This window comes from Chelonoidis abingdonii, chromosome 5 (genome assembly GCF_003597395.2).
Source record: "Chelonoidis abingdonii isolate Lonesome George chromosome 5, CheloAbing_2.0, whole genome shotgun sequence".
NCBI classification, from domain to species: domain Eukaryota; kingdom Metazoa; phylum Chordata; order Testudines; family Testudinidae; genus Chelonoidis; species Chelonoidis abingdonii.
In genome coordinates, this window is record NC_133773.1 from 99,812,024 (window position 1) to 99,825,142 (window position 13,119).

Genomic DNA, 13,119 nt, shown 5'->3' on the forward strand with positions numbered 1-13,119 from the left:
GTCCTGTTCTGCTTGCCTCCTGGAAGCAGTGGCATGCCCCCCTCCGGCTCCTACATGTAGGGGCACCCAGAGGGCTCCACACCCTGCCCTCACCCCAAGTGCTACCCCTGCAACTCCCACTGGCCAGGAGCTGTGGCCAGTGGGAGCTGCAGGGGCAGCGTCTGCAGATAGGGCAGCATGCAGAGCCGGAGGGGGGATATGCCGCAGCTTCTGGGAGCTGCTTGAGGTAACCCTGACCCCCTCCTGTGCTTCAACCCCCTACGCCAGCCCATATCCTCCTCTCGCCCTCCAAACCCCTCCGTCCCAGCCAGGAGCAACCTCCTGTATCCCCCAACCCCTCATCCTCAGTCCCAGCCCAGAGCCCACACCCCCAGCTGGAGCCCTTCCCCACCCCCACCCCGCATCCTAACCCCCTGCCGCAGCCTGGAGCCCCCTCCTGCACCCTGAACTCCTCATTTCTGGCCCCACTCCATAGCCAGAGCACTCACCCCTGCCCACAACCTGACCCCCATTTTCGTGAGCATTCATGGTCCACCACACAATTTGCATACCAAGATGTGGCCCTTGGGCCAAAAAGTTTGCCCACCCCTGACTTAGTGCATAAAGTGGCAGTGTGAGAGATTGATGTGTGCTCTGGCGTTTGTATGTTGATTCAGCAAAAGTTGGAAGCATAATTTAGCATAAAATAGTTTTGTCTATCTTACGTATTTATATGGTCCTCATTACTGAAGTACCTGAACATCTCACAACACCCTCCTGTGAGGTAGGGAAGTACTGGTATCCCAGTCTTAAATTAAGGCACGGTGGGCTGGATTTTTTAGAAGCATTAGGTGCCTAAAGATGTATCTAGATGCCTACGGGGGTTTCAGAAGCACTCCCATTGAACCCCAGGGGAATCAGATGCCTATGTGCTTCTGAAAATCCCATTAGGTATCTATCTGCGTCTTTAGGCACCGAATACCTTTAAAAATATGGTCCACTGAGACTGTATGATTTCCTAAGGTCACACAGGAGATCTATGGCTGAGCAGGGAATTGATTCAAGGTCTCCCAAGTAACTAGGTTAACACACTTACCATTGGACCATACCTCCAGTTTTCAACGCTAGACTGCTTTCAAAAAAATTAGTGGAATGCTGCATGCTCCTAGAGCAGCTTGTATCAACTTAATTCTTTTGAGAGACACCCATCTGTCAGTTGATGCAGCTGGGACAGATGCAAAGGAAATTTCATTTTGAAAAAGGTAGGAACGTAAGAATTGATATCTTGTATCAGACAAATGGCCCATCTAATGTCCATCAGTGGCTGATATTAGCTGCTTCAGAGGAAGATATAAGGAACATTTCTTCCTGATCCCCATTAGAGTATGACTTACATCCTGAAGCAAGAGGATTTTTATACCTTCCCAAACTCATGGATGTTTTTTAATCCTTGTCACCTGTATAAATGTTCGCTTCTTTTTTTTGAATCCTGCTAAGATCTTGGTCTCAATGTTAACATATGGCAATGAGTTCCATAGTCTAACCATGCATCGTGGGGGAAAAAAATCCTATTATCAATTTTAAATTTGTCACTTTTTCAGTCTCACTTTCTGTTACTTTGTTCTTGTTTTTTGGGATACATATGAGATTCGAGCAAAATAAATAAATTAATTAAATACACACACATGCACTTTAATACGCGTAAAGTGACAAATTTAAAATTGATAATAGGATTTTTTTCCCCCACGATGCATGGTTAGACTATGGAACTCATTGCCATATGTTAACATTGAGACCAAGATCTTAGCAGGATTGCCACAAATAAAGCTGCTGCTAGAAATTTGATTTCAGCAGCATTCCATCTGCTAAAAGTTATGGTGTATAACTTAAACAGTTAAGAGTTTATTCATAATGTAGTTGCAGAACGCTTGGCTCCAACTCACTCTTGATTGACATATATCTTGAGAAGCATAAATAAACCTTCATTCAGAATTCCTACTGTTGCCTTTGAATCAGAGGAGTACATTTCACCGGTCCTAGATTAGTGTTATTGAGATGCAGGACCCATGCTTACAGCTCAAAACTATCTTTTCATCCTTCTTTTCAAGAAGAGCAGTACTTTATGATGAGATGTCACTGTTTACTTTAACATACTGTTAAACCATACATACAAATGTCTACTGACAATATGCCTCAGAGTAAATATACAGTATTGGTCTGCCTGGTATCTTACACAAAAAGATCCAGATGATGAGCTGTAATTTAAGATTATCTATAGTAATCTGAATGAGAAAGCAAGATGAACGTGATTGGCATACTTATTGGAAGGGTGGTCCTGTGGGTGAAGCAAAGGGTGTGGAAATTCAGAGTACAGGGTATATATTCCTGGCTCTACCACAAACTTCCTGTGTTACTTTGTACAAGTCATTAAACCCTTTTGTACTTCCTTTTCCCTATCCATAAAATAAGGATAACAGCACTGACCTCAGATCATTATTATGAGGCTTGATTATTGACCAATTCATTCCTGATCTATCAGTGTTATGCTGGTATAACTGCATTGAAATCTGTAGAGTTGCATTGTCTGGCCAAGCTGGAAGAAAGACGGGAGTGCAATGGATGTGGATTAATTAGGCCACAACTTTATTCACTTAAAATATCTGGAAGTACCTGATGATAAATTGTACAGTGCAAGTCATCATCATTTCCTCAGTTTTTCCTACACAATCCCCAACCTGGTCCCAAGCATCCTGCTGCTGGGACCCACACTGCTGTCCCTCATGTGAGGAAGAAATGGGGCTATTAAAAGTCAAATGTCCACTCCCTGCTGTTCCAGGTGTAGGAACCCCAACGCCCCCCTTCCTCAGCTCCCTTAAGGGGAGGATTGGGGGAAAAAAAAAGGGGGAGGAGGGAATGTCAGCTCCCCACTTTACCAGATAAGGAAGCCCCTCTCCCCCCAGCTTGCTTAAATGATACTTACCTTCAAATCCTTTTCCAGTCCATTTCATCCTATAACCATGTCCCTTCCATACTGAGTTCCTGCACTGGACATCAGCCATGACTTTTATGTACTAAACTGCAACATTTTAACTCTACCCCCCCCCTCCCCCCACACACACACATGCCTGTGCCCCACTGGGTCCTAGATCTGCTGTAAGGAAAATGGAAAAACTGAATCCTCTCCTTGGCCTATCTGGCAATGAAGGAAAAATTCTTTCCCAGTCATGTCTGGCAAGAAAAATTTGAGGTCCAGCACATCATGTTAGCTCGGGCCCCTCCCATTTCACCCCAGTTACAGACATTTGGCACTGTCAGGACCCCAATACAATCCCCCCCCCCAACCCTGTTCCTAACCCCCAGGGAAAAAGGGGTGACTGGCAACCTTGTGAAAATTTCATGGGTGGGTGTTACCAGTCCGATCCAAGTAAAAGTGGTCTTCCCTGGGGCTGCATGGGATATAAATGCACCCTCACACACGCGCACAAACACACACTCTTCCAATCAGCAGAAAGGGCCGTGCCCACTAAACTTTCCCCTCCACTACTTGTTTTAAGAGGAGCCCTTAAAGGAGCAACACACTTTTTCTTCTGTCTGGCTGACAGAGACACGAAGAGCACATTGGTATAGAACTGGAGTATCAGAATGGCAAATGGCAAATCAGGCCCTGTGAGTCAGCTCTTCAGATGGTGTAAATTGGAGAAGCTTCACTGGAGCTATACCACTTTAGGCTCTGCCCCTATTTCTGTAAACCTTATTGAAATCCTTGGCTGGTATGTGTAGTAGAAATGCAAAGTAGTATAATTATTTAGTATGTCTTTGAATGTGCATCTTGTTCAAAACTATGATTGTGATCTGAAGGAACAATGTTTCCATGTAAATAATGGTTTAGTGATCTGTGCAGTGGTCTCAGCGCATCTTTCCCAGTGACGATGCCTGCTCCATGCACCAGGCGATCCCCTGCTTGGAGCAAGGCCGAGCTGCTGGACTTCATCACCATTGGGGAGAGGAGGCTGTGCAGTCCCGGCTGTGCTCCAGCCTTAGGAATTATGATACCTGTGGACAGATTTCTTGATGCATGATAGAAGGGGGCCTTGATTGGGGCACCCTGCAGTGTAGAGTAAAAGTGAAGGAACTGCGGAACGCCTACCACAAGGCGCGGCAGGCAAACCACCGCTCCAGTGCTGCGCCCATGAGCTGCTCGTTCTACAAAGAGCTGGATGCGATACTTGGCGGCAACCCCATCTCCACTGCGAAGACCACTATGGATACTTCGGTGGCTCGCATCCCAGTTGAAAGTGGACTGAGCCAGAAGGAGGAAATCTTGGGTGAGGATGTGAGGGAGGGGGAAGGGGACCCAGAGGCAGAGGATGACTCGGAGGTCAGAGGTGCATGCAGTCAGGAGCTCTTTTCTACCCCAGAGGAGCCTAGCCAGTCAGAGCTCTTGGATCTTGGCGAAGTGCCAACAGGAGAGGAGGCCCCTGGTAAGTGGATTTGATTTTGGGAATCAAATTGCTGAAGCGAGTTTTTTGGGGCAGGAGGGTTGCAGAAAGCAGGCTTGTCTCCCACCACATGCCTAGTCTGAGCGGCGGAACAGGCTGTTGACAGAGTCTCTCGCTTGACGGGAATCTGCCTCAGATCTCCAGGAAACTCTCATGGAGATACTGGGCAATCCACTGCTGCGGGTTCTTTAGCAGAGCTGCTTTTGTTTCTTGCTCCATTAACAGTAACTTTCGCGCACCACTGTGCCGTCACGGGGTACGGGGACACATTGCTGCACACAGGTGAGCCGCATAGGAGCCAGGTCGGAAGCTGCAGTCTTGGAGAAGACCCTCCCTTGATTCCCTGCTCACCCTCAGCAGTGAGATATCTTCAATATGATCACATCTTGTGGAAAGTGTGGGGACAGGAATGATTTCCAGGCCCCCCTTTGCAGTGCTGGCTTTCCTCAAGAGCCGTGTGCCCAGTGTACAAGGGTCCATGAAGAGTGATTTACCCTGCCCCTCCAGCTACTCACAATTATGGGGGTCTTGTGGCTCACGTGTACTTGCCTGGGATCAGCCAGTTAGTGACAGGTGTGTGAGTACTGGCTGTGTTTTAAAGCACTGAATCAGTGTTCTGTGTGTTGCAAACAATACTGTTTCTGTAAAATGTTGCGTTTAAACTTCACAGATATGACCTTGGGAGCCCAGCCCAGCCCAGCCTCCCTCTTTGTTATTGGTGGCTGAATGGCTGCGCAGAATTAGAAGGCGGTCAAGAAGAACCAAGGACTTTCTGCATGATGTTATGGTGCACTCTGTGACTGAGAAGCAGGAATTGAAGGCGTGGCGGGACAGCAAGAAGAGGGACGGAAAGGAGAACGCGGCATGCCAGAATGAGGCCACAGAGTGGCCCTTAAAGGTTATGGAGCACCAAGCAGACACACTCCAGGCGATGCTAGTTTTTCAAACCGAGCGTTTCCATACCTGCCATCCCCTACAGCCGCTGTCGCAAAACTCTTTCCCATACTGCCCCCAGACACTGTCAACATACTCTTACCAACCTCCTGGCTCCAGTCTATACCTGCGGCATTCCACTCCTCCCCCCTCGCAGTCCAGCACTGCAGATGTCCGCTACCCACTGCACTCAACAGCCATCCTCTGCAGTTTACCCTGATGAACTACAGTTCCCGATGCATTGTACTCCAAAGGAGAAGGTTGGATATGATCCCTGGATATACACACATCTTTAGCTGTCCTGGGACCCCTCCTCCTTCTGTGACCTTCCCTTCTCCCATCCCCCTCACTGCTGATTTTTTTTTGGTTTCGCTGTCTCCTCCGGTTGTTGTTTTTTAATAAAATAATTGTGTTAGTTTGAAAGCAATCTTTATTCTATTTAATTGAAAACAAAAAGAGCCCTGCAAAGCAGCATACAATTATGTAAACTCACATATTGGACCGTCTGCACCAGTCACCTCCTAGCGTTACAAGCATTGCACTCGCAAGGAAAGAAACAAATAGTACTGGCTTTCAGCTTCGAATTTCTGCCTCAAGGCATCCTTTGATCCTTATGCCCCTGCACTGTGCCCCTCTAATAGCTCTGGTCTCTGGCTGTTCAAACTCAGCCTCCAGATGCTGAGCCTCTGCGGTCCAGCCCTGAGTGAAACTTTCACCCTTCCCTTCACAAATATTATGGAGCGTACAGCATGTGGCTATAAGCATAGGAATATTGTCATCGGCCAGGTCCAGCTTCCTATAGAGGCATAGCCAGTGGGATTTTAAATGGCCAGAATTACACTCAGCAGTCATTCTGCACTTGCTCAGCCTGTTGTTGAATTGCTCCTTGCTGCTGTCATCCTATGTACCTAGGTTCTTAATGACTATTAGAGTTTAAAGTCAGAAGGGACCATCATGGTCATCTAGTCTGACCTCCAGCACATTACAGGCCACAGAACCTTTCCCACCCACTCCGGAAATAGATCCCTAACCTCTGACTCAGTTACTAAAGTCCTCAGGTTATGATTTAAAGGCTTCAAGGCTCTTATGCTTCATTCACTGTGTTATCTGAAAGTCTTATGAGACACATTACTAAACAGAGAGCAAAACTGGCTTCTAGGCACATGTCATAAACAGATGGTTAAGGGTTAATGTCTCTTTTACCTGTAAAGGGTTAAGAAGCTCTGTGAACCTGGATGACACCTGACCAGAGGACCAATGGGGGGAGAAGATACTTTCAAATCTTGATGAGGGAAGTCTTTGTGGTGTGTTATTTTGTTCGTGTAGTGCTCTTGGGTTAAGTAGGGAGACCAGACGTACAACCCAGGTGTTCCAATCCTCTAATCAGTCTTTCATGTTTTCAAAAAATTGAAGTATGCCAGGCAGGCGATTAGTCTTAATTGTGTTTTCTTAACGTGTAAATGTGTCTTCACTGGAAGAATTTTACCCTCTGTTTGCTGTAACTTGGAAAATCTCAAGGCTTTGACTGGGATCCCTCAGGCTGTTGAATCGAAATACCCTGTAGATTTCATCTAATTTAAGAGTAATTTTTCCTTTTCGGTTTCTTTAATGAAAAAGGCTTGTCTTTTTCTTAGAATAGCTTGATTGGATTTTTCCTTGTTTTGGTAATCCCGAAGGGAATGGAGTCTAACTTCCCAACGGTTGGTAGAGAGGGAAAAGGAAGGACAATGGGCTTAATCTCTTGTTTAAGATCCAAGATTGGATTGAATTTAGCTGCCCAAGGCAACCAGGAGAGGAGAATGTCTAGGGGGGGAAGAAGGGGGGATGGTTTATTTCGCCTTGTTTTAAGACCCAAGGGGTTTGGGTCTTGGGTTCCCCAGGGAAGGTTTTGGGGGAACAGGAAATGTACCAAACACTATATTTTTGGCTGGTGGCAGCGTACCAAATTTAAGCTAGTAATTAAGCTTAAAAGTGATCATGCAGGTCCCCACTTTATGGACGCTAAAGTTCAAAGTGGGGAAAAAACCTATGACAGCACAGTACTCTGATTATTTTATGTCGTATGAATATAATAATGTCAATGTCTGCGGTAGCTATGAAAGATCAACTTAACTGCTGGCACGCTCCATCAATGTCGCTGGATTTGCTAGTGCTTACACCAGTGTTAAATCTGGCCCTAAGCTGCTGGTATTTGGCCCACAAATTAAACATGGAAAGAAAAGCCTGGGTAAGTTTTTCTCAAGCACATTAAATGTTGTGAGGCCAGTGGAAGTGGAATGAAATTCTCTTGCACCTGCCGTGAAAAATGTAATGAGGAATGAAGAAATAAGAAAGCTGCAACGATAAACGGGGAGCATGTAAAGGAAACTGCTTATGAAGAGGACAGGATTTGAAGTAGTAATGATAGCACCAACTTAAATGTGTCTGAGAGGGAAGAAATCCTGTCAAGTTGATTTATATCCTCATTATCTATGACGACTGGTGGTGGATTGCTTGGTCACTGAGGCTGTTAGTAACACACTGGCATGCAGGGAAAGTGCATGCTGCCTTCAGGCGCTCACCTCCATAGCCAGCATAAAATGATATGCATTATGTACGTTTCGGTTGTCTGATGTACTTATGTTGCATGACTACTATCAACATCAATCCTTGAAAATATATACTCACCTTCCAGAGAGTTGAGATAAGGTCATTATGAAAGGTGAGAAAATAATTCTTTAGGCATCCAGAACAAACGCAACACACTCCTTAAAGAAGAGCTGTAATAAAGGATACTGTAACAATTCTGTATGCTTACAGAGAAGTATAAGACACTACAAAGGCTTTTTATAATAGTTTGAAGCGTAGTAAACAAGAATCCATAAAAAAACAGGAGACTGCTGCTCTAGAACTGATAACATTGCGAATGCCTGACTTTGATTTGCAGGTCCCTCAGAGTTTGTATGCTTCTTGGGGTTCCTGTGTCTACCTCAGACACACGTGTGCACCTAAGTTGTGTACATGCAAAACAGTACATACACAGCTGCTTGGGCTCGTTTGACAATTGGAGGTTTTCAGTCCAAATCTGTCTTGATCAGCCTGGTGGGTGTGTAGACTAGGACAGGTGTTTTATTTTTTAAACATGTTAGCAATCATGTTTTAACTAACAAGTTTTAGCACCCTCATGTAGACAGGGCAAATTGTTTTTCAAGCTACACTGGTTCAGGTAAATCCTAGGATCCCCTCTAGTGGTCACCTTGACCAGCTAACATGTTAAAAATTAACTTCCCCTGTTTATACTGAAGTTTTAAAACCTGATAGTTAATATATAAAAGACCATTTATCCTAGTCTGGAAAGCACAGTGCTGTATCATTAAGATGGTAACTCCAAGCGTAGAAATCCCAGTTATTGAATGGAGATACGGCAAAGCAACGTGTATTTTGACAACACATTCTCTAATACATTATTATTTAGCATACGTATATTTAGCTCTGTGAGGTACTGCAGCAAGTTAGTGCAGTTTTCATTTTAAGATAAAAATTGGGGAAATCTCAGAGTACAGTCAAATGAATCATCTATACATGTCCTGTCTTAATACACATGTTGTTGCCATTGAGTTCACTGTATATATTTGTTCACAGCTGTGATCTCTAGTTTTTCCAATTAGTAGTCCAATTAAGTATTGTTTAGACCCATTTGGGGCCACAGTGTTAGGGAAAACCACATTCTGGTTTAGCTCAACTGTGCTACAGTTTAAGCATATTTTTAAAGCTGTTATTACAGCAGGGTACAGAGGGCCTCTATGATGCTGCTTCAGCCACCGGGGAAGGAAAGAAAATAGTACCTCTCGTGTATTGCTGCTGTAAGATGCTTAGGGATATTTATTATGATTTAGTAGGTAGCATTGTTTAAAAAGTGATAGCTTTCTGGAAGAGGACAAGGATCTGTTTATAAAAGCTACAGAAACACTGCACTTCTCAATCCATTATGCAAAGCCCCTGCAAGTTTCTCTTTAAAGGCTTTGAAAGGAATTGTAAATAATATCGGTGAGGCTAGGGAGAGAATCATCTGTATCCAGATAACTTTATTAAGTATAAAGTAAAAAGAATAATCCCTGCAGAGCTGTTGAGTATTACCATCTCTTGTTATAATCACCTGCGGGCATTTCATGAGTAGGCTAGTTTTCTTACCCAAGACCAGCACGCTGAGCATATGAGGAAGGAGAAAGAATTATTAATGGATTAGGGAAGGAAGAAGAATTCTGTTTCTTCCATTCACAAACTGTTGTGTCAAAACCATCAATTAAATTATAAAAGGCTTCAAACCACATGTTTTAATGCACCATTGCTGGTGGCATCCATTAAAGGATTGCTTTTGTCATCCCTCTTATGCTGCTTCTGACAGTTGATATAATGGGCTGCTGTGTGACGTCTGTGCAGTTCTTAACTCTTTCCCTCTGAGATTTTATTTCTAACGTATTTATTAAGTCAACAGATGTAACATGGGGAAATTCAAGACTTGTACTGCTAATCAGTTTTTGGATTAATCGGCTGGTTCAGTGAAGCCGTAGGAGTCTTTAAAGCACATGGAAAGAGATTTTTGTTGAGGAAACTATATTATAGTGCAGAACATGCTGAAGAATAGTTAAGTCATTTTCTTTGGGCGTAGATTTATATAAAAATAAAAGAGTAAGGTTTGCTCTTTATTGACGTTGTGTGTATATAGGGTTGCCAGGTGTCTAAAAGTCCAGTTGGCATAGGGCTGGCAGACTTCCTACCTGGTTCTGTGTGACTCCTGGGAAGTGGCTGGCATGTCTGGCTCCTAGGCAGAGGGGTGACCAGGGCGGCTCTGCATGCTGCCCCCTCCCGCAGGCACTGACCCAAGTGCTGGCTCCGCAGCTCCCATTGGCCAGGAACCGGGCCCATGGAGCCACCTGGCCGACCCTCTGCCTAGGAGCTGGAGAGACATGTTGCTGCTTCCCGAGCTGCCTTAGGTCAGCGCCACCCGGAGTCCATACCCTGAAGCCCCTCCTGTGCCCAAACCCCCTATCCAAGACCTGAGCCCCGTCCTGCGGCTAAACTCGGCTCCACCCTCCCCAGCCTGGAGCTCCCTCCTGTACCCCAAACTACTCACCCCCGGCCCAGCTGGAGCCTGCACCCCCTCCCGCATCCCAACCCCTGCCCCAGCCCAATGAAAGTGAACGCGTGAGCAAGAGTGGGGAAGAGTGAGCGACAGAGGGAAGAGGGATGGAGTGAGTGGGTGGCAGGGCCTCAGAGAAAGGGCATGTCAGGGACAGGGAGTGGGGCAAGGATGTTCGGCTTTCTGCAATTAGAAAGTTGGCAATCCTACACACCATCCCAGACCAAACTTTTTTTTACTGCTTTCTGCTGTCTTTTTCTGTTTACAGTCCAAATTCTCTATTGATGTAAATGGGTGCAACTTTATTCAATAGCCTTTCTCCAATTTTCATCCTCAGAGAAATCTGGCCCTCAGTACACTTTCTGTGCATCCATTTAGCAAGTGACTATGAATCTTTGAGTGTTTTTTGGGGTTGCTAGATACCCAGCCTCGAAGGTGGCTTTATTTCAGAGATAAAATGAAGGGGCTGGTCTGCCACAGGGGTCATTTTGGATGACTGATGAATTATATAAGGCTCACTTGCCCTGATTTTCCTGACAAGACCGGGGCACTGTGTCAGATATAGCAATTTCCTGCAATATCCTTGAAAAACCTTATTGAATTAAATGTAAGTATCTTTGAGTCTCATTGTATTAAATACAAAGGTGATGTATTATTGTGGGCCTGGATGATTAAAGAACTGTACAGAACTATGTGGCAGACAAGAACTGTGTTTTGGGACCATACCTGTGAAGGGAATTTCCAGAGAAATATGTAGGGGGAGGTGAATGCAAATTCCTGTCCTCCCTTCCAGTTATGCAAGAAGCTAGCCTTTTGAAGCTGTGCTTTGAGAAGGGGGCCATTGTCTGTTGATCACCTGTTCACATGACAGCCACCTCCAGCAAGGGAGCTCATCTAATTCAGGAAGTAATTGATATTAAGTTTCCTCAGGGAGCTGAGATGCATGGAGATTTGTGAAAGTGGCTCCCCAACCCTAATCCTGTGCCCTGTACGCTAAACAAAGCTGCCTCTCAGGGTATCCTTTGGGAATCAGTAAGTGCATGTAGCTTCAGCCTGAAGCAGCAAAAGGTTTCTGACACATTAGAGGTGAAAAAAACAGGATTCTGTTCTCCAGTTTAGGGGGAAAAAAGAGGTGGTTTTTTTTATTGTTTTAAATTATACAGTTGTGAGAAGGTGATTATTGACATATATCTTGGGAGATGAATATGCTGATAGGCTGAGGAGAATCTGCAGATGGAAGAGGAGTTGGAAATCTTGAGCTAAGGAACAAAGCAATGGGGCTTCTTATTTATTATGGGAGGTTTATTTGTCATAGGTGCTAGAACTGGGGGTGGCACCAAACCCCCTGTCTTGAAGTGGTTTCTATTATATAGAGGGTTTACAGTTTGGTTCAATGGCTCTCAGCACCTCCACTATACAAATTGTTCCAGAACCCCTGATATTTATAGACTGAAAGGTTTTACATTAATACTTGTCAGTTTCAGGAACATTTGACTCAGCAGTATTGGAGACAAGATTTCTCTTCTCCAAAATGCACGTTTATCTGTGCTTTGCTTCTCCTACTTGACTAACTTCTTTCAGATCTTTTAGAGAACTGCGGTATTCCAGTACAGATGCCATGATTTTAGGGAAATATTCAACTAATTTAAAATTAAATGCAAAGTTTTTTTTATTGTTCAGAAATTGCTCTATCAAAATAAAGATATCACTAACCATAACCGCACCACTAGTTTTAAATAAGTGCGCAAAACTCTGTGAAACTTAGGTTACGCTGTCTGTGACATCAACCAAAATAAGCTACAGTGAAAAGGTGCTATGTGAGATTGATGTTTGTCTTAAAATTTATGTATGCTTATTAATGGAGACTGAGCACTAATGATAAATTTGCAGTCTGTCATTTCTGCTGACAACATGACTATACATAATTTATAAATATAGTTACCCTAAATTTGTGGAGATCATTAGCATTTTAATGAAAAAGATAAAGCCATTGTACTAAATCTTCACTTTTTGTTTTGTTTTGTTCTTCTCTTCCCCCACAGTTCAATATTTCGATCTTTACTTTGAAAACTGCTGACAGCGTCTGGTAATGTGCTGACTAGCACTATGGGCAGGCGATACCCAGGGGCTCACTATCGTCCAAGCAGCTCATGTATGTATGTGATTGGTCTCATTATCTGTCATATTTTTATTGCACTTTTGAAAGGTGCTAAGTTGTCTCCCATTATTTTGAAAACATTATCTGGAAAGTTTATAAATTCCAAATTAGTCTTTAGAATGGGCACTGAAGCATTCTTATTGATGCCATATTTCTGATATTTATGTACTCAAATTATATAACCCGTGTTACCTCTGTCGATTTGTTCAAACTAGAAAGGTAATTTCTGGACCTTTAAAAATGATGTACTGGCTGACTTGTTCAACTTTGGCTTACTGCACCAGGTCTCCAGCTTTCTTTTATTCACTGTTCAGGTCCACAGACATAGTTGAAGTGCTAGAAACCCTCAAATTAATAAGCTGCCCGAGCATAACCTGAAAAAATTCAGCTCATTTCAAAGCTATGTACTATTGCTAAAGTCTTCCAGTTTA

The 13,119-nt window shown here is 44.1% G+C and overlaps 1 protein-coding gene across 5 annotated transcripts in view; it reads left to right on the top strand.

Moving 5' to 3' along the window:
- APBB2 (amyloid beta precursor protein binding family B member 2) overlaps positions 1-13,119 on the top strand; it is a 322,611-nt gene that overhangs the window by 113,826 nt on the left and 195,666 nt on the right. For 4 of the 5 annotated variants that reach the window (XM_032776850.2, XM_032776854.2, XM_032776851.2 and 1 more), the window contains exon 2: positions 12,573-12,682. In XM_032776850.2, coding sequence (XP_032632741.1) covers positions 12,637-12,682 — 46 coding nt within the window. In that variant the 5' untranslated portion in view covers positions 12,573-12,636. Of the gene's footprint in view, positions 1-12,572; positions 12,683-13,119 lie in introns of those variants that run through there. The other variant, XM_075066500.1, reaches the window with a different exon arrangement.